Here is a 21,349-nt window from a genome sequence, read left to right as displayed (position 1 = left end):
GTATATTAACTGTATTAGTGCTTGGTTTGCCCCAAAACCTTCTGTCTGAAATGAGGAATATACAGTTATTTCTTTGGATCTTTGATCTGATCTAACAGTCTTATGGCAAACAACTCTGTGGAGTTTTGACTAAATTACATTCTAAACTGAAAGGAGATTAGGCTAAAATATGCAGCTCAGACTGTTCATACAGGGAGTTGTGGATGCTCAGCATTTTTCTGATGCGTTTCCTAGACTTAGTGTAAGTTGAAGGACCACCTCCAAGATTGGTGCTTTCCTCCATACCAAGAGAGTCCAAGAAAGAAGCGGAAGTAAAGGTTGAGTTAAGAAGGCTAGAAGTGGCACAGCTGCCAAACAGAATGCAAAACCTCCTACAGTTATTTACTTTATGCAATATCCAGAACGATGACAAGTGCTAGGCATTGAAAGCAACAATTCTTAAAACCTGAAGAATGGAAAAAGCAGAAGAGACACCAAGTAAGCAGCTCATACACAGTTACACACAAGTGTAAAACAAACTGGAGATGACAGCATGTCTCAAGCCCAATATCTTGATTGTTTTCATCAACTCTAAGAGTCTTTATTTTTTAATTGATAACCTTTCTGTATGAAAGCAGCAACAAATGCATGGGCTAAAAAGAAGCAGGCTAGAGCCCTTTGCACTCACCCGGCCTCCATCCGGACGGACCTGAAGTGTCAAGTTGTTCTGAAAGTCAAACTGGGCACAGATCTGTCGATTGCTGTTCACTTGCATCACAGCCAGCTCTGCCCCTTGGAGATACTGGATGCTAGCTGCAGGCACAGGGACAGAAAAACATATCTTTGTTTTTCTGTCATCTGCATGTGCAGAGGTTGCAACCCCCACAGGGATTACCACTGTGCCTAGTCTTGTCACAGTCTTACTTCTTTGAAGCACTGGGGGTCCTAACAAAGATAACTGGCCATGAGAAGTGAGCATGCAGGGTTGATTAACAGCACTTTCAGCTAAAAGGTTGTCCTGCATGGCAAGAGCTCCATCTGTGCAAATGAAAGGGCAGAGTAGATGGCAACTTCATTCACTCAGGCACCCTGGCAGTTCCACAAGTTTAGTATTGTATCTAGCTCTGCCTCTTAAGGCTGCTTCATGCAGTTTGGGCACCAAAGCAAACATGCTTTTATTTTGGTACTGACAGCCCCAGTGAGAAAGTTTATAACTATACCTACACAAAATTACTAGGTTACCCCAAGTCACACCTGCCTCTACACTACAATAGCTATACTGAGATAAACAGCTCTCAGACAAGGCCCTGCAGAAGGAAGAAACAAACATTTAATTCTGTCTTGAATCAGTGCAAAGCCACGGAGAAGAGCATGGAATGGAAACATCATACACTAAGAAACATTCAAAAACCTCATAGCAGCCTTCCAGTATCTGAAGGGGGCCTATAGGGATGCTGGAGAGGGACTCTTCATTAGGGACTGTAGTGACAGGACAAGGGGTAACGGGTTAAAACTTAAACAGGGGAAGTTTAGGTTGGATATAAGAAGGAAATTCTTTCCTGTTAGGGTGGTGAGGCACTGGAATAGGTTGGCCAGGAAGGTTGTGAATGCTCCATCCCTGGCAGTGTTCAAGGCCAGGCTGGACGAGGCCTTGGGTGATATGATTTAGCCTAAGGTGTCCCTGCCCACAGCACGGGGGTTGGAACTAGATGATCTTAAGGTCCTTTCCAACCCTAACAATTCTATGATTTTATATCTGGAGAGTGAGAAAACCTGTTTTATTGTTACTCATTTAGGCTCTAGCAATGAGGTAATTATTCCTTTATCAAGACATGTATGTATAGGAAACCTAAGTTACAAGGATCAGATTAGCTGAAATGGGAGGAACTTGCACTAGGTTAACAGTACATAATTTATTTGCACACTCTCATATTAATTCTCATTTGTTCAGTCTGAAGATGTAATTCCCCTGCTGCATTCATCACTATGCCTTGAAAAGGCAATGCTTGCAGTGCAAACCTCCATTCTTCCCTCAGTGCTGTGGTAATGTTGTGGGCCACCTGATTCCACTTTTATCTGCTTTTCCCATTTTAAATGTCATTATCCCATACTAGTGGGAGCATTCCGAACTCTTGAATACCCAGCATGCCTAAAGCCCCAATTCAGTCATCAAGAAAAATCAAAACAGCATCTCCCAAAGCAAACAAAATGAAGCAGCCAAACTCCCAAATTCAGAGGTCTGCTTTCATAACTAGATCAGTAAGAGACTTCAAGCCATAGTTGTTCTCCCTATCCTTACTAGATCACAACTAAATCCTCTGCTCCATATTCACATTAAACCACCATTTACCATCAGTGGCCACCTTCCATTCTATCCGAAGCACAGGCAGCAGTTTTCCATCCATCTGACGGAAAATGTCAGAAGAGACATGAAGACTGCTTGGAGCAGAAGGAGTCCATGTGCGAACCTGCAGCCAGCTCACCTCCATGCAGGTACCTGTCCAGAAATAAAAAACACCTTTTAGAATGGGGCTGAGGAAGCTCTGCTTAGTTGCAATTATGGTCTGCCCTTTGGGTCAGGGTTACTCAGAGAGCAAAACTGAGTGACAGACTGCTTCACAGTTAAGGCAGTTTTCAGCACATAAGTAGTTTCTAAATTGCCTGTAATATTCTAAACTCATTCCAGTTAGTTACACTTCCTCTTTTCCTTAAAATCTATTAGCAATTATCACAGTCAATATAGTCAGGCTAAACAGGTCAAGTAAGTTTACTCAGTATCTCTTGCAGCAAGCCATACCTTGCTGTTGAAACAGACCTATGTTAGAGGACTAGTACTAATTTTCAGCCTTCCAATGGTAAGAAGTCTGTCAGATACCCAGGGAAATTGTTCCAATAGTTACTTTGTTTTAAAAAAAAAATAAAAAAAAAATCACTTCTAATTTGAATATACATCTGAGTTCAGTTTCCCACAACTGCTTGTTATGCCTCTTCTAAATGATTTACTTAGACCTTTGTAAGACATTTGACTTATCAGAGCATACTAAAACCAGGATGGTCAGTCCGCTCTGTCCAAATACACTTTTAGTCTTTTTTTGCTGGGTCAGTGATGGGAACAGTGGAAAATGGGCACTATTCCTTCTTGTAACAGCATGGTTTTAGGTTTAAAAAGTAAACAGACAATCCTCAAATGCTCATTTACCAGAAAACAGCTATAGAAAATCTGGCAAGATTAAAGTACTCTTCAGAAAAGAGTGTACTATGCACTAAAAAAAAAAAACACCTTTCCCCTACAGCAGAAAAATAATAATTAGGCAGAATTTAAATCAAATATTCAAATAAGGTGGCATTTTAATGATGGAGCTGTAGTTTGGCTTAGCTGTGTTTTCACAGCAATGGCAACCTGCCAGTTTGAAATATGATCCAATCTAATCCTACCCAATCACTCTCCTGCCAAAAAAGTTTAAAATCTGGTTATTTTCAGCATAGTCATCTCCCTGATCTGGCAAGCATGGCTACAAAAACACTTGTACCAGTACAATACAGGGCTGGGCACTGAGGCAGACATGAGCCTGCTTATAACAACGACTGCAAAGGAAGACCAAGATGTTCTGCAGCAAGATCCAGACACCTATATGTACCAAATGGACATATGGAGAACGTTACCCATAATTATACTAAAGTGTTTCCTGTGCATGTCATTGCTAAGACTTGACCCCGTACACCTGATGCATCCAATATATTTCCTCAGAGGGATGTAAAGTAACTTCTAGAGTCCTTTTCCAATTCATAGGATCATTTAGGTTAGAAAAGTCCTTAAAGATTAAGTTAATTCAATAGACTATATGCCCAGTACTTTATATTAATTGCTTTCAGCTTTATATCTTTTACTTCTAGTTCATATGTTAATTTTTCAACAAGTCCTATCATAGATACAATAGCTTGTAATGAACGTTACTGACAAACTTGTCCTAAAATTCACATTTCTTTAAAAATTTACCAGCTTTAAATAGAAACTTAACCAGTTGGGTTGTGCTCCACCCACCCCACAAGTCTATCTTAAGATAAGACTTAAATTCCCATTCCTCTTTTAGCTAGAGCTGATTGCAGATCAAACTGAAAACTTCCAAAGCAAGGCATGATAGCAGTGCTTCACTTCCTGTCTCTCCAGTTCTAGATGGAAGAACTTGCTGTATGATTAACGAGAAAACCACAATGAAGGAAAATATTACTTACTGTTTCGTACAAGGCAGTTTAAATCCTGTGGGGGAAACAAACAAGAATATTATTCTCAGAATAGAAACTGGATTGACAGCAATTTGCTTCTGCTTGGTAGCAGGAAGAAAACAATTCAGTGAACAACAACGCATACAAACTGGAAGAATCAACCACCAGCAAGCATTGCACAAAGTTGTTAATCAGAAAACCAAAGGACACGGGGTTATCAAGCCTGTGCACACCTGAACTGCATATGTGACAGTAGTAATTGCAATAATGGAAAGACACTGAGGAGAAGCAAAAATGCAGGACTGTGAAAACACAAACCAGTGTGACATGAAAGATAGCCTGAAGTGTTTATACACCTTTGCTTTAAGTTACTGCTACCCAGCAGCGATCATGCTGGCAATGTCTGCAAGGTCTAAGCCCATCTGACCGGAAGCACAAGCTCTGTGCAGCTAGGTTTGACACTGAAGTACTGGGTTTCACATTGCCTGCTGCAGAGCATCCCTGAACAGAAAGGCTGCAACAGTTACGGCTAACGGCTGGTCTTTTTCCTGATGCCACATAAGAAGCAGGGAAAAGACAACACTAGGTAAAAGCCAGGCTTGAAGGTAGGATATGGTGATTTCATTTTCTAGCAAATAAACTGTTCCTCCCCCCCAAGTCCTAATGAAGAAAAAACATCACATCAATTAATAACAAATTTGAGAAGCAATCCATGAGGGGAAAAATAATTAAATCAGTGTTAAACTTTCTCAGAACAAAGATGCCTTGAACATGAAGCAATAAGAAGTTACGTGGGCTCTGCCTGGTTTCCCCAGGTATATTGCATTTATAGAAGAAGACCCCACAGTCATCAGAAAAAAGCATGTAAGTTTGCTTGGTTAATATGATACAAAAGCACTGAAGTTTTCACTGACTTTGTAAATTAAGAGAACGGGCAGGTTTTCTCCCACTCATTTCCTATGCCTTGACATAGAAAGATGGATACTGTCACACTGTTGCCACAAAAGAATTCATTCCAGTGGAGGAGGCAAGGCAGCAGGCCTTTTAAACTCTCTGCAACTTAAGGTCAACTCCAAGCATATTTGGGGCTTATTAATGGTGTAGCTGTGGCTATGCAAGTTTGTATTTACATTTTCAGGGATGGGTGCTAGAAAAAGCCAACTGTACCTTTCCGGTAGTGAACATGCCCTGCAGCGTGGCACAGAAAGCTGAGCATAGTATTAGACAGCATCAGTGTTACAGGCACAGCGTAAACTTCCCTTCACTGACACCCCAGCACTGCAGCCTGCCCTGTGCTGGCACAAGCATGTCTGTGACCACACCAGGAACCTGGCTACAGACTGAAATTGACTCAAGGAGGGGAAGGAGGGTCAGCTGTGAACCAGAGCTCCTCCCTTTCTGCACCTCTGCTCCTTTTTATATGGGAGAGGCTGGGATGTACCACCAGGCCTGAGGAGGAAAGTGGGCACTGCTCTTTCACAGCTGAGCTGGCTTTTGTCTGCTTGTAGCAGGGCAGAACTGCATCCTACCTTTAAAGAAGTCCTAGTGAAGGCAAAACACCTCATCAATCAATAAGCTTTCTATTATTTGAAAGAAATACAAAGTATAAGCAATCAGTGAAGTCTGGTATCATACAAGTTGTCCCAAGCAACTGATTTCACATCTGAGCAGAGTTCTATTGGCTATGAAAAAAATGCCTTGGACATTAATGCTCATATTTCAGCTAATGCACCCATGTTCCTATAAGCCTTGAGCAAAAGCAGGCAGATTTGGCATTAAGCTCTGCTGCCTTCGCAAGGTGTGGCGACCTGGTTCAGGAACGGCACGGCAACCAACCCCAGGCCGCTCAGGCCATCAGCTCACAGACACCAGTGTGGTGGACGGCAAATGGCGTTTATTAGTGCGCAACACAGCATTATATATTCTGGGTTTACAGCGTCACTTCCGTCTGCTTACATCACAAGCTACATACTATTGGCTATCAAACAGGGGGCCCTATCTTTCCGTACAGCGCGATATCTTCCGGCCGCCAGGCCCTATCTACCCACATTTTCCCCCCTCCCTATGCTTAATAAAACTAAGTAGGTATAACAACGTTATATGCTTTATGCTTTCACACAACATTTAGAACAGTTTTTGCTAACACAATATATGCTTGAAATTGTAATGCAGAGCGCATCAGACAAGGTGCGTTAAACAAGTGATAACTAGGGTATAACAGAGAATAACAAGGTACAACTGGGGATAAACAAGAATTCTGAACAAGAGTGCTCCTAAAGCAACTGTTGGCGTTCCATTAGCATGATGTTAACCTTTCCCAAACGGCTTTTGACAAATGACACCAGCTTATTCAGTATACAGGGTCCAAAAATTAATGCTATCACGATTGTTGTAATTGGCCCTATCAGGGTAGATAGTAGAGTGGTAAGCCACGGTGAATGGATGAACCAGGATGATAGCCAATTCTGTTGCGCCTCCCGTTCCCTTTTTCATTTTTCTAGTCCTTCCCGTAGTTTGGCCATGGTGTCTCTTACTACGCCAGTGTGGTCGGCATACAGACAACATTCTTCCTTCAGAGCTGCGCATACCCCCCCTTGTTGTAAGAACATTAGGTCTAACCCTCTTCGATTCCGTAGCACGACCTCAGATAACGATCTAAGCGAACTTTCTAATGCACTGATGGATTGTTCTACTCTAGCTAGGTCTTCATCCACTGCCATTCTTAGGGCGCTAAATTATTTGTTCTGGTGCACTAAGGATGCTACTCCTGTACCTACTCCCGCACCTCCCATGATCAGGAAAGCAGCTATTGTAAATGCTGTAAGGGGTTCTTGTTTCGACCAGTGGTGTTCCGGAGTGATTTGCGACTCATAGAAAAATTGTTCAGAATGGTAGAAGATTTTAGGAACTATAGTTACTTAGACACAATATTCTGAGGATTCATCAAAATTGTCTAACGACAGACAGGGTGTAACTCCCATAACAGAGCAAACCCATTTGGCATTATTGGCCGGTACTAGCCACTGTGCAGGGGTTTTTATCTGTAGCACATTAGCACATAGTTGTCTGTTATGTTTAGGGACTTTACCTATACATATACCACTTCCCGTCACGTGTGCTAATGTAATCCCTTGTTTTTCTGTGTCCCAAGTACACTGGACAGGATTCGTACCGTTTACTCGTAAGGGTGTGTCGCTTATTCCAATAGCTTCATAACAGGGTGGTGTTATGCCGTAGCATAGCCAACAATGCTCTGTGAGCTCTGGGTTAGTCTTGTTCAGCAGTTGGTAAGTAGCTTGCATCATTTTCCAAAGAGGATTTCAGTCAAAAAGATTAAGTGTGCCTGCAGTGGCTACGGTAAAGCTATATGGTGGGGGTGTTGTTAGACTAGGTTTCGATGGGACTGGGAGTTTTGGGCGAAGAATCGGATTAGGTCCTACAGGCTTGGGATTTTGCGGGATTGGCTCCTTTCTTATTAAAATGTGGCCCCCTCTATCTTTACCCGGTAAGTGGTATCGTACTCCCCAAGATTTTCCTGATATCCACCCACGGTCAAAAGGGTCCGTTACATTAATTATAAGATACAAACAGGCTCCTTTAAGGAAGGAACATCCAAGGGGTCCCTGCTGTACTGTCAAAAACCTGTCTGGAGTTGGAGGGTCCCAAGCTGAAGCTATTGTTTCGCATCCCCAGTAGGCACAAAAGTATTCCCCGGGGTAATCACAATATCTTTTCCCTGGGTTCGAACTTGGGCAGAAATAGTAGTTATTAAGATTGGGACGACAGTAGTTATTATTAGGATTTCCGCACGAGCCAATAGGTACTAGCTGACAGAGGGTAACAGTGAATATGGGCCCTCCCACTGTAATTACACTTTGGACTATTTGCTGGTCTTCCCACCTAGACAGGGTTCACTTAAAAGGCTGATGGAGGTGGGGTTTTGATACTGCTTGTCCCGTGGCGATGAGTTGTAAGATGAGGAGCACACAAAGATGTCGCCATCCCTGTTTGCGGGGGTTCTGTCGCCGATGCCCGGATTCCATCCGCACAGGACTATCGGGTATGGGCAGGATGCCTGCGGATTTGTCATCTTCTCTTGGTATCAACGAGTATGAGTTGCGAGGACGTCCGATGATTCGATCCTGTGGAGAGAAACTCAAAGTTTTGTTAGTTTTGTTTCTGAAGGTCTGGTTTGATGTGGGCACCTTTCTCAAGGTCTGGTTTTAAGTGGGCACCACTTGACGATTCCATCTTTTTTGACCGCGGCATACCCTCTCCCAGTAAGAACTAGTCTCCACCCTTGTTCCCACTCTCCTAGCTCATTTCTGACTATGATTAACGGGCCTTCATCCATCGCTCGAGTGGCCCAATGTTTTTGAGTGGGGCTATTTATCTCTTCCCCCCCTGGGAAACTGATTTAGTGCTAATAGGGCAGTTGCTAGCAAGCGCGCTTGATCTCCCGGGGGAATGGCGCTGGAAAAGCCTTCTGTTTTTGCCAGCACCTCTATTTTAGATTTCAAAGTTTGATTCGCTCATTCGACTATGGCTTGTCCTGTGCTATTATATGGAATACCGTGTATTAGGGTAATACCCCATTTTTGTGCGAATGCCCGGACTGACGCGGAGACAAAGTTCGGACCGTTGTCTGTTTTGATTTGCTTGGGAATACCAAGCCATGCCATAACCGCTAACGAATGTTGGACTGTTGCTTTGGAGTTGGTTCTGAGATGTTGTGAGGCCACAATCACTCCGCTGTATGTGTCTACCGTTACCGCTAGCCATGCTCGGGGTTTTAATAATTGACAAAGGGTAAAATCTGTCTGCCACACTTCGGAGGCTTTAAGACCTCTGGGATTGATTCCGCTGGACCATAGCGGTAATTTCTGACAGTGGGGACATGTGGCTACTATGTGTTTTGCATCAGTGATCGAGATTTCACATTTCTTCACCAGCGCTTTAGCTCCGATGTGGAGAGACTCGTGCGGCTGACGAGCATCTTTTAACGTCCACAGTCCTTTCGCTGCAGCATCAGCTTTGTCACTGCCAGTTTGAAAAAACCCTTTAATCGGGTCGTGGCTGTTGACGTGAATGACCGATATGGTACCTTTGCGAGAAAGGAGTGCTTCTTCCAACATTAAAGCTATTGTGGACGTTGATACACCTGGGCCTGACATGGCCAAGCAAAGCTTGGCTACGAACATCAAGCCAGTCACTATGTTGAGATGCTCTTCTGGAAACAGTCCGCACGCCAGGACTATGGCTAGCGCTTCCAGCTGTTGTACCGAAAGCGTGAGGTCAGTCATTTTGACGCAATGCCACCTTTCTCCAGGCTGCCATACCACTGCTGCGGTTGAGGTTATGGAGGATGCGTCTGTAAATACTGTTGGTCCTTGTCGAGGGCGGTCTATGATTTTCTGAGGGAGGTCAATGTTGACAACAGCCAGCATTTGAGTCCAGGGGGGTTTTGCAGCATACCGGACTTCTCCGCCAAATCCAACGAGAGCTATGGCTAAATACTCTGAAGTTGCCACCGACTGACTTGGGAGTTGCTTGCGGAAAGGCAGGTATATTCTGGCGGGCTCGATGCCTAGATGCCTTAGGGCGAGCTTTCTACCTCTCATGATGAGATCGCCAAGGCACTTGTGTCCTGGAGAGAATGCGCATGATGGTTTTCCTAGGACTATCCATTGTATTGGCTGGGCTTTTTCAGGGGTCCCCTGGGCAAGTGCCCCTACTCCCCCTCCTTCTGTAAAATGCACATATAGATCAAGCGGGACACCCGGGTTCCATCTGGCGAGCGTGCTCGATGATGCTTGTTGTTCAATAAAATCAAGAGAGTTCATTGCTTCTGGCGTCAAAGTTTTTGTTCCCAGGGGTTTTTTCCTTTGAGAAGATCGTAGAGGGGGGTCATAATTTCAGGAGGGATCAGGACAACATTACGGAGCCATTGCAGGGATCCCACTAATTGCTGCATGTCATGGAGCATTTTGATGTTCCGACAGATCTTTATTTTGGGGGGGGTTACGTAAGAGCCTGTGATCCCCATCCCCAGAAAGGTCACACACGGTCCTCTTTTGACTGTTGCATCTGCAATTTCAAATCCATTCGTTTTTAAAGTTGTTGAGACTGCTGTCACTAGGTGGTCCACCTGGTTTTCTGACGGCGCGGCAATTAAAATGTCATCGATGTATTGAATGATAGTTGCAGTCGAATTATCGCGCCGAACCGGTGCTAACACCCGATCCACTACAATTTGGCAAATAGTAGGGGAATTAATCATTCCTTGAGGCAGTACTTTCCACTGGAAGCGTAGGTTGGGACATGAACTATTCGGAAAAACTACCGAAAAGGCAAATCGCTCTCTGTCTTCCTCATGTAATGGTATCGAAAAGAAACAGTCTTTAATGTCAAGGACAGCACACGGTTGACCCTCTGGTATCATAGAATTCATGGGCAGTAATGTTTGGACGGGGCCCATTGGTTGAATCTTCTTATTTACTTCACGCAGGTCATGGAGGAGGCGAAACCCTTTGCTAGCTCGTTTGGGTATTACAAAAACAGGAGTGTTCCAAGGACTAGTGGACGGCTCTATATGACCTCTTTGTAATTCGCGGTCAACCAGTTCAAGTAGAGCGTTCATTCGAGGCTTTGAGAGGGGCCACTGCTTGACCCACACCGGGTCGGACGATTTCCATGTCAATTTGACAGGTGGAAGTGGGTACGCGGCAGTGGCCCTCACAATAAATTTGTCACCCTGGCTTTCAGAAGGGCTAGAGCATCCCTTCCTAGCAGGGGTGGGACCCCTGACATAACATATGGGAAGAGAGTACTGGTTTTCTCCGGCCCTTTTGCAGTATGAAGTGTGATTGCCACTAATTGAACACTTTTTAGAGCCCGGGTTAATCCCCCGACTCCACCCACCATGGGGGCGTCTTCCAATTTCCAACTGGGGGGCCAGCTTGTTTCTGGAATGACTGTTACATCTGCTCCGGTGTCAATCAAAAAAGGGACACTAACGGTAGTGTCATCTGAGGTATTATAAAGGGAACAGATTCCCCACACTACTGGTGGGCTGTCGCATTTTACTGCCAGGGCCACCCTAGGGTCTTGTTCCCAAGAAATGGTTGTTGTTGTTCTTGGGGTGTGGATTGATTTGAATGGCTCATCGGCTGGGCCACAAAATTGGTCGTTTCTCGTGGGGGCAACGGGTTCGGGAGTGCTTCGCCCCATCCGGGGTTGGCATAATTGGGCCGCCGTATGTCCCAGCTGGGAGAGGACGGTGCGCGGTCCAATTGCCCTCTCCCCTTCCCGTTTCCCTGACTTTTTGATCTACAGTCTTTAGCAAAATGCCCTTTCTTTCCACAAGCCCAACAAAGTCCTCTTGGTCGACTTTGGCGTGAGGGGGGCGCTGCAGATGAGTCCCCCAGCTGAGGACAGTTTGCTCCCACATGGCCCGCCTGGCCGCATTTAAAACATACCATCACCTCGGCCACTGCAGTGCGAACAGCAACCTGAATCGGGGCTAAATGCTCTTCCTTTGTAACATGCTTGATCATGTCTGCTATACTTGATCCCGCTGGCAGGGACAGTAAGATCTCTTTGGTTGTAGAATTACATTGCTGACGTAAACAATCTGCAACAACCGGACCTTTTGCTACCGCAGGCAGGATTGAAGAATCAACCACTGCCTGAAGGCGATCTACGAATTGAGTAACACTCTCGCCTTCATTTTGTTTAATCGTGGACCAAGGTGTTGGCGTGACAATGACTCTAGAGGCAGCGCGAATAGCTTCTCTGGCCACACAAGTGGCTATCAAAACTTCATGGGCCCGCAGGCCGTGGGCCTGTGCTTGGGGGGTAATCATTGTTGGATCTGAGCCCATCAGTCATTGGACATTGGAGCCATGTAGTGGGTGATCTGGCCCGGTCACTTTAGCTAATTGTTTCACAGAGTTATTTTCCCATTCTTCCTTAAAAACAATCATCCCTGCCCCATCAAAGATCATTCTACAGGTTTGCTTTATATCAAATGGGAGCATATCGTCTCCCCCAAATACACCATCTATGAGGGTGGACACCATGGCAGAGTTAAGCCCTTTATCTGCAATTGCCTTAACGATCGCTTGTATATCTTTAGGGTTTACTGGTGAATGGATTCTCTGTCCCCCATTCGTGACTTAGACCGGGTATGCTAGCGTGGTTGATGGGACCCAGCCGGTGCACTCAGCTTTTATTTCTTCCCAACTGGTGAAGGGGGTACTTATTTCTTGTAGCTTCGGTTTATTTTGGGTGGAAGTATTTTGGCTTTTTACTGTATCTACTCTCCTTTCCTCCTCCTCTGAGCTTGAATCAGTTACGGGCCACTCGTCCCACCTGGTATCTGCTCCAGTCAGAGCTCGACTGGCTACTTACTTCCGGTTTTCGGTATCTTTTTGTCGGGCTTCGGCCGCGCCCGCTTCTCCTGGGGGCAGGTTTGTCCCGCCCTCTGCGTTTGTCCCTCCTATCTTGCTCGCCCCGCCCACCCCGCCCACTACTCAGCGGGGTGTTTGCCCTACAAGGGCATTTTTTCAGATGGCGGAGGGCCTTCCACTCGCGTTTCCTTTCTCTTTTCGGCCGTCCCCTCCTTTTTCCTTCTTCTCATTCTCCTCCCCCCTCCATTCGTGTGCACTTGTTATCGTTAACATTTCTTCACTATTCCCGCCATAAACACCTTCGGCTCGCCCTTCCCTTTTTCCGCTCGGCGCCATCTTGGGCGCATAGGGTGGTGGTCTAACCCAAGGTTTTCCAGACTCTAGTTTTTCCTCAACGCCTCTGGCCTCCTCAACTAACCCACCCCAGAAAGATTTAGCTCGTTCTTGTGCCTCCACAAGCGAGTTGGGGTTCAGGTGCTGAGGAGGCATGCCACCCTCTTGCAGATCTTTAGGCTCAGCAGAATCATCGACGTCTGGGAAGTGCAAAGTCTGTGTGGCCGCCCCGACTCCCAATTTGGGGGTGGCCAATAAACAGTTCTTTGCTGCCTTCCAGGTCTCCTGCTCTTGTATTGCCTTCTGCAGGGCCTGTTCGACTTTTCCCCATGACTTAAGGTTTTTCCCACAACCCGAGGACTTCGTCTCCTCAGCTAGTGCTTTAGTACATTTGTCCCACACTTCAGGGTGGAGTATATCCACCAGCTGGTCAATGACCCCAATTTGCAAAAGTCTCGCAACAGTGAGAGAAAAATCTTTGGGCTTACAATCAATACCCCACTGTTTATGTAATTGTGATACGACCTTTGCAAGGGCCTCCATCCTCCTTGTTGGTCCAGGAGTGTCCTCCCCGCCGGGCTGGTCCTGCCGCTCCGGCCGCCGTTCACCCATCCAGGTGAGATTCCCGGGTTTCAGCACCACTTGTTGCCTTCGCAAGGCATGGTGACCTGGTTCAGGAACGGCACGGCGACCAACCCCAGGCCGCTCGGGCCATCAGCTCACAGACACCAGTGTGGTGGACGGCAAATGGCGTTTATTAGTGCGCAACACAGCATTATATATTCTGGGTTTACAGCGTCACTTCCGTCTGCTTACATCACAAGCTACATACTATTTGCTATCAAACAGGGGGCCCTATCTTTCCGTACAGTGCGATATCTTCTGGCCGCCAGGCCCTATCTACCCACAAAGCTCCACATGCTCATACAAAATCATAAAACCTGAAAGCCTCTTGCAGGCTTTCATTACACAAGTCAAAACAATACACAGGTATAACTCTGGTCTACAGACACCCATACTCCAATAAGCAGTGCTACAAATGTACTCAAGATATAGGTGTATTAAAAAGAAGATTCAGTGCAACACCCAATTTGTGTAATACCGACCAACTTCATTATCATTTAGGAAATATTTACATCAAAGGGAGGAATCTGCCTTATTGGCCACCCTTAACTTCTAAGTACACACAAATCTATATAATACTTTGCCTAAGAACTGAACTTTGGAGAAGAATTGTTTTCTGATTAGCCAGCTAGCAACGTTATGTTTTTCAAAATGAAACAATCTTTGGTGCACTAAGTTAGGACTAAGGCAATATCCCATAGTCAGAACAAATATTCTGATTACTCTTCACTGTTAAACAGGTTTTTTATATATAAGGAGGGAAGTGGGATGAACAGCATCATACTTAACCTTTCCTTGCCCTTCTCCCACTCTGTTCCTTTCTCCCCTGACTTCCAGGGATTAGGTCACCTGCAGGAATCATTTGTCTTCCTCCTTATTCTTGCAGTGGATCTCAAAGTTTTCAACTCACTGTTGGATCCCCAGCCTCACTGCTAGGCTGTGGCACTTACAACTTGTTGGTTGTTTGGGAAATACCCAAACAGGGTCTTGCTACATGATGAGTTTTGGGAGAGGCAACCCCAAAAGCTGTGTAGCACTGCTCTGCCTGGGGCAGAGGAGCTCTAACATAACAAACAGCAAAATAAATCTACGAACTAATGTCAATATGTAAGGACATACAAGAAGTACTTTTCACTTTCATCTTTGTTGTGCTCAAAAGCTCAAACCAGCCACAAATAGGCCAATCAACTTGATCAATTTGAATACAAAAACCAATTTAAACTGAACTGCAATTTCACAAGTATACTGCACCTAATTATTGCAGTCAAATCTGCAGACAAATCTTCCATTGAGTATTTTAGACCCCATCAGACTTAAGAAGAATTGTCTACAAGTATAATTAATAGAAGTGTTATGAAACTTTCTACCTCCCAAATCAGGTCACGTCCCACTGTAACTAAAGTATGTAAAAGCAAATTAAGATCATAAAAAAAACAAACAACCCAAAACCTTACTCCTAATGTAATTTAAATGTTTAATCAGTCTTTCTTAGGTAAATTACTTAGCCTGACAATACCCCTTGCACAAACAGGTGCAGTAGTTTTGTTTAGGAGGAAGTTAATTTTCTTTGCAGCAGCTGGCATGATGCTGTATTCGGGATCTGTGACCACAAGAGCATTGATAACACAGGGATGCTTTAGTTATTACTGAACAGTGCTCACACAGTATCAAGGCTTTTTACATTTCTTGTACTAGTCTCCTCAAGCAGATAGGTTGGGGGACACAAGAATCTGGGAGGGGGCACAGCAAGGACAGCTGACCCCAACTGATCACAGGGATATCCCAGACCATATGATGCTGATCTCTCAGGGGAAAGGAGGAGGAAGGAGGTGACATTCAGTGTTATGGCATTTGTCTTCCCAAGTAAGTGGTGCACATGAAGAATCCCTGCTCTCCTAGTGACAGCTCAACATCTGCCTGCTGATGGAAAGTAGTGAATGAATTACTTATTTTGCTTTGCTTGCATGCACAGCTTTTGTTTTACCTATTAAACTGTCCTTATCTCAATCCACAAATTCTGTTACTTTTTCCCTTCCAATTCTCACCCCATCCCTCTGAGGCAGTGAGTGACTATGCAGGGCTGAGCTGCTGGCTGGGTGAACCCACAACAGGCAACAAAAATAACTGACTACTAACCATGTTTTTTGTTTGCAATTTAATGATTTCTGTTAAAACCTATCACTTACTACTGAGTCTTTTTGTCCTTGTTCTGTTGCAGTTATCAGTTATTACTGTAAACTGCATAATGATAAACCCCTTATATAAATTATACAGCACTATTTGCCTGAAGAGCAGCAACAGATGCTTTCATTTGAGTGCTGGTGTTTCAATTTATTAGCAGATAAGACACAGTTAAATGAGGAAGTGCTGCATTTCCCCCTCTTTTGTTTTATGATCAATATTAGTATTGAACCAACAAAGTGCATAAATGGATTCTCTCTTCCTCCAGATCTATTCCCTCAGGTAAAGTGTTCACAATGATGTTCCCAGCATCCATGAGACTGTGCCCTGACATTCGTTAAAAAGCCAAGAGCTTAATCAGGAGCTATCAGTTAGCTTAAGTAGGACTCAGAACTAAAACTTGACAATTAAGGTATCTTACCTTTCAACACGGGGTTTCTATGGGGACAAACAACAATAGTTTGTGTGTCACCGCTCCCCAACCTGACTCAGGATTTTCAAGGGGCTATCTACAAATGTAGATAGTAACTTTTTCTGTGTGTAGCAGACTGTGTTTGAGTGTTTTAAGCTGCCACCATTTAGTCAAGAATTTAGCAGGCTTACCACAGAAGGGAAGGAGGGAACCTCCCACCACAGAGGAGTCTGCAGCAACTCAATTGTTGGTCTATTCCCTTCTCAGTCCCCAAAGCACTACAGGGATAACCTAACAGCAAAAAATGCCCAGAAAAACAGTCACCCATCTGGGAAAGCATCGCTATTGGCATAAGGAAGCAAAGGTAACAGAAGGAGAAGGTAAAGCAACAAGGCAGGCTTGAGATGTAACAACCTCAAAGGAAACCTAGAAAGCAGTCGCCATGAAAAACCTCATTTCCTTTTTGGATACTGCCCAGGTGAACTCACTGGGCTGCAGCTGAGGGCACGCTTAACTAAGACAGTATAACTCGCTTTACTAAGACAGTGTAACTCCAGAGAATGACACCCAAAAGCCAGGAAAAATATTCAAAAATCCCCAAAACCCAACCAACACAAAGAAGTTGGTTTTGCAGTACAATAAGGCAACTATTTCCAGATTTGCACTGGCTACCTCCTCAGCACCAGGGGTAATACTTGCAGGTTTTCCCTTCTAATGGTCTAACCAGCCCAAAGCCTTATCTGATGCATTGGCTCATTCGGAGTGCATTAACAAAGCTGTGGTCAGCAGAAGTACTTAACCTACTTTCCCTACTTAAGCAAGCACAAATTTAGATGAGACAATTAGAGCAATGGTTGTTTCTGCTCACCCACACAGAGCTAGAAGCATGTAAGAAGCATTGACAGAATCAAGACATGTCAGTCTGCACACAATAGACAAGCAGGCAAATGGGACAAGAAAGAGAACTCTGCAGAAAGCAGAAGATGGAGCCCACAGCCAGGCAACTGCTCTGCACATTATTACAGAAGGAGCTTAAACTGAGATATTCTCCTCTCACCAGCTTCCTATTGTGTTTCAAGCCCAACAAGCAAAGGTACGGACATGGGAGGCACAAATGAGAACAAGATGATTGTGAGGTGATGCCCAAAACTAGTATTAGCAGGACAGGCACAGTCAACTCTTCATGTTTACTTGCCATATTTTCACAGAAAGCTAAGCAACTGTTTCCTTCACTCTTTTTCTTTTTTTTTCTTCCTCGAGAGTTTTTTTGCTTTTGACATGAAAGAACAGACCATATGCTGTGGAGAATCATATGAAGCTGAAATAAAATGGGAAACTGATTAGCAGCACCAGTCATAATAATTCAATTAAATTAACAGGAGGTCAAGATTCTTCAGTAGGATGCTGTGGTAACTTGCAAGAAATGGCTGTGAGCTGGGCAAGCATCCAGTTTTCCTCAGCACTCAAATGAAAGAGCAGCTGCTGAACAGAAAGGGCTCCAGCTTTCCAAAATCTACCTCTCACCTGTGAGCCATTCTATGTATCTTCTGAGGCTTGGCCAAATTTAACTTTACTGCAGTTTCCCTTTCCTGATTCCTTAGTTAAAAGAAGCAGAGATCAACAGGACATGAACATGTTACAGGAATAATTGCTGAAAGATTATTTGTTTAAGGCTGATAGGAAACAGCTATTTTTTTTACAATACTGTTTTAAGCTTTTTCTCTATAGTCGCTCTCTTTCTCTTGCTCTCACATACATTCTCAACAAAATCAAAGCCAAATTCAGAAGTTGAAGACTCATAACAAAAATTCATTTAAAAGGGTTTTTAAATCATATTTTCATAGCTTTGATTCCTAACCCTCTTTATGCTGAAAGTTTGGTAGTTACGATCACTAACCCTTTTTGTGCCAAGAAGTCCAGAAACATTCTAGCAGCACTAAGTGTGACTCTGGTTTATGGCAACATCCTCCATGGCAAAAAGATGCCACAGAGAAGCATGAGAGAAATCAGTCAATAGCAAGGCAATACAAGCACATTAGTAAAGGTGGCCCAGGAAAAGTCCTCCTCACGTGCACCACCACTGCTCATCTTCATGGAAGTTGTTTTATCGATTCTTCACCAGAGACTTTTAGTGAATATCCATCAAGCTAGCAAGACATTTCAAAGCCAAACTATGTACACCTATCCAGCTCCTTAAAGACGGCAGGGTTATAAACAGTGCATTCCTCCAGGACACCGAAGCACGCCATGTAGTGAAACAGTTATGGCCCAGTGACTGCACACAGTGATTAAAGACTTAATGATGAGCAACCAGATGGATATTTAAGCTGTGGGATTGTTCTACCCTGTATGCAGAAAAACAACCCCAAAACAACAAAACACAAAGCCTACCTCCCTGCAGATGACATATTCAAATAATAGTTACTAAAAGGAACCATATTTGTAGCTGTGCTACTGAGCCTTACAGCTGAGCAGACTGGATGGAGTGGTGGTGAATAAGGCCCACTAAGTGCATTTGTTGGTATTTTAACAGGATAAGCTATTAATGAGCCTTTAGTTTTACTTTCACAATTTATAGGTGTCTACCGATATCAGTATGACACTTTCCCTCCACCACTCCATCTTCAGAACAGCCTCCACCACATGAAAGGCTTGCTGAAAAAAAACCCACTGTTGCTTGCCCTGACCTACTCTGAAGCTCAGCAACAGCAGCATGAGTGTGGTGGGCTAAAAAAAGGAAGTGGGTCTCACCAACCGTGCTCAGCAACAGCTTCCTTTTTGAACCACGCTGCTGTCACTCATTGGAAGGGTTACTGAATCATCCTCCAAAAACAGTGCAACTGACAGAAAGGGAAGGGGATATTGTTTTCAACTGTCCTAACTTCAGTTGATGGTACTTTTTCCTGTTTGCGTCAGCATCTTCACAACTGCTGCTGAAGAGGCTGCTTGTGGGTTTAAGCCAGCTCATTTTTCATAATACTGTTTGCATTTGAGAAAATGGCTTATTGACAGAAAAAGCCAAAGTGCAGGCTTACACATTCACTGATCTACAAACACACCCAGAGTGTGAGCAACACACTTCCTCGGTCAAAGTCAGTTGTCTACTGGTGAACCCTTCACCATGTTATCATGGTTCAAGTTCCTTAAAAAGCCAGAGGTAGAGCCAAGAAGACAAAGTCAATCAAAGCCCACGCATCCAAGGACTCAAACTCTACAATGTATTACTCTCAAGCTCTGTGTGACTAAATGTTTGGGCTACCCATGGTTTTGTTAAATGCCTAAGCAATATTGTAATGTTCTCTTTCCCCTTTGCTAAGATTCTGCATTTTGTAACTCCACAATGCCCAGCCTAAGTAAAACAGCAGAAGTGGTCCTTTTTCTTGGGTCTTTTTAAATAAGAATGAAGGCAGCAGGGCAGAGGTCAGGTGAAACAGGGGTAAGCGTATGATCAAACATTAGGAAAGGAGGCAGCATAGACAAAGGCTAGGAAATGTGTTCAGGAAAAGATTACAGAAGCTTTCATCCCAAAGGACACATTTAGGCTAATGTATGTCTACAGCCCCATCTGACTGGCTGCTTTGCTAGACTGCTGAGAGTGCATTATGACATATAAAACCGTCTAGCTTAGAAGACAGCTGCCCACTATCTTGTTTATACATACACCACTGCTGCTAACAGAAACAAAAAGCAAAGCCAGATGTCTTCCCCCTTCTATATACTCCTTACCTGTGTCTTAGACAACAAAAGAGCCCCCACTAAACAAACAAAATACCCCAAACAAAACCAAAACAACCCCCTCAGAAGAAGAGAGACCAGCTAGTTGTTAATACTTTGGGGTGCCAAAGTTAGCTCAGGTTGCTTAGTTCAATTTTTACAGACACCACATCTGCACCTCTCAATCTATATCCTCTCTGGCTGGTTTTCCAGGAAGAAAAGACAACCAGCAACCTGTCTACAAGATTTCAAGTACATGTAATGTTTGTTTACCTGCTCCTTCAGCAGAGATTCTCTGCTTCCTCCTAAAAAACCTCAGCTGCAAGGAACAGGTTAAAACATTGAGGATATTAGGCAACCTCAGCTATTAGCAAAGACTCACATCCTGTGCAGTAACTTCAGGCAGTTTTAGCGAGCCCAGCTCCAGCCACGGTCCCTCACAGATGTTAGTGACTGGCGCTTCCTGGCAGTCATCAACACGGCCAGGCTAATTCTGCAGTATTTAGAACTAGGTTTTAACATGAAGTTAACACAGCTGTGCGCTACATACAGTTGCTTTGATACATACAGCCCACATCAACCACAATCAACACCCCAAACCGTACAAAGCCAAGGACCCGGGGTTACCCGAGCAGCACAGTGTTCGGATGAGGTCAGCAGCAGGACCAAAGAGTCACCGACCTCGGGCCGAGAGCTCAGAGGAGTCCCGTCCGCGGGCACCTCCTTCCCAGGCAGCTCCCCCCCGCCTCCAGGCACCGCTTCGGACCGGCGCTCACCGCCAGCTCCGCGATGGACGGACGGAGGAGGGAGGGAAGGAGCCAGAGCTCACCCGCCCAAGGCTCTGCCTGCGAACGCAGGGCCAAGGCCGGGAGTGAGCCGGCTCCGGGTCGCCTGCCCCACAGCCCTTGTTGCTACCCGCCCGGGAGGGAACCGAACGGGCCCAGGCTCCCCGCCCTACAATCCATGTCCCGGGAGAAGGAGACCCCGCTGAGTCCCGCACCCCTACAGCGGGACAGCCGCTCCTTCATCCCGACTTCCCAGCCGGCTCTTCTTCCCCGTCCGGGCCGCGCGGTGCCCGCCCCCCGGCACACCGGCGGGTAGCGACCGCTGGCGGCGCGGGACACGGCGGCGCGGGGAAATCCGCCGCCTCGCCAGCCTTGCGGCCGAGAGTCCCGCCCTCTGCGAGCACCACGGGGAAGCCGCCAACGCCGTGCCCGGACCCGCCACTTGCCGGCCAGCCTGCACCCCCGAGCTCCCGGCGCTCCCGACTCCGCCACGCTTACCGGCTGGGAGCAGGTGAAAGGCGGCGCGGCACTCAGCAGCAGCCGCAGGGCCACGGCGTTGGGCGGGATGCTGAAGACGAAGAGGAGCAGCAGGGGCAGCCACCACCGCAGCTCCGAGCCTTCCATCGCCCGGCCGCTGCCGCCACGGCCTCGAGGCTTCCGGGCTCCGACCTAGGCGCGAAGCGGTG

At 45.4% G+C, this 21,349-nt stretch overlaps 1 protein-coding gene across 4 annotated transcripts in view; it reads right to left on the bottom strand.

The window, feature by feature from the left end:
- Positions 1 to 21,349, bottom strand: part of IL17RA (interleukin 17 receptor A) — a 32,009-nt gene extending 10,660 nt beyond the window's left edge. For all 4 annotated transcript variants that reach the window (XM_062616677.1, XM_062616675.1, XM_062616678.1 and 1 more), the window contains exons 1-4: positions 21,162 to 21,349; positions 4,213 to 4,237; positions 2,330 to 2,476; positions 668 to 792 (exon numbers count right to left, since the gene is read on the bottom strand). In XM_062616677.1, coding sequence (XP_062472661.1) covers positions 668 to 792; positions 2,330 to 2,476; positions 4,213 to 4,237; positions 21,162 to 21,287 — 423 coding nt within the window. In that variant the 5' untranslated portion in view covers positions 21,288 to 21,349. The remainder of the gene's footprint in view (positions 1 to 667; positions 793 to 2,329; positions 2,477 to 4,212; positions 4,238 to 21,161) is intronic.

This window comes from Pezoporus occidentalis, unplaced genomic scaffold (assembly GCF_034315485.1).
Source record: "Pezoporus occidentalis ecotype Australia unplaced genomic scaffold, CSIRO_AGI_Poc_V1 ctg19, whole genome shotgun sequence".
Lineage (NCBI taxonomy): Eukaryota > Metazoa > Chordata > Aves > Psittaciformes > Psittacidae > Pezoporus > Pezoporus occidentalis.
The sequence above is the reverse complement of the archived record's forward strand: the minus strand, read 5'-3'. Positions and strand labels throughout refer to the sequence as shown.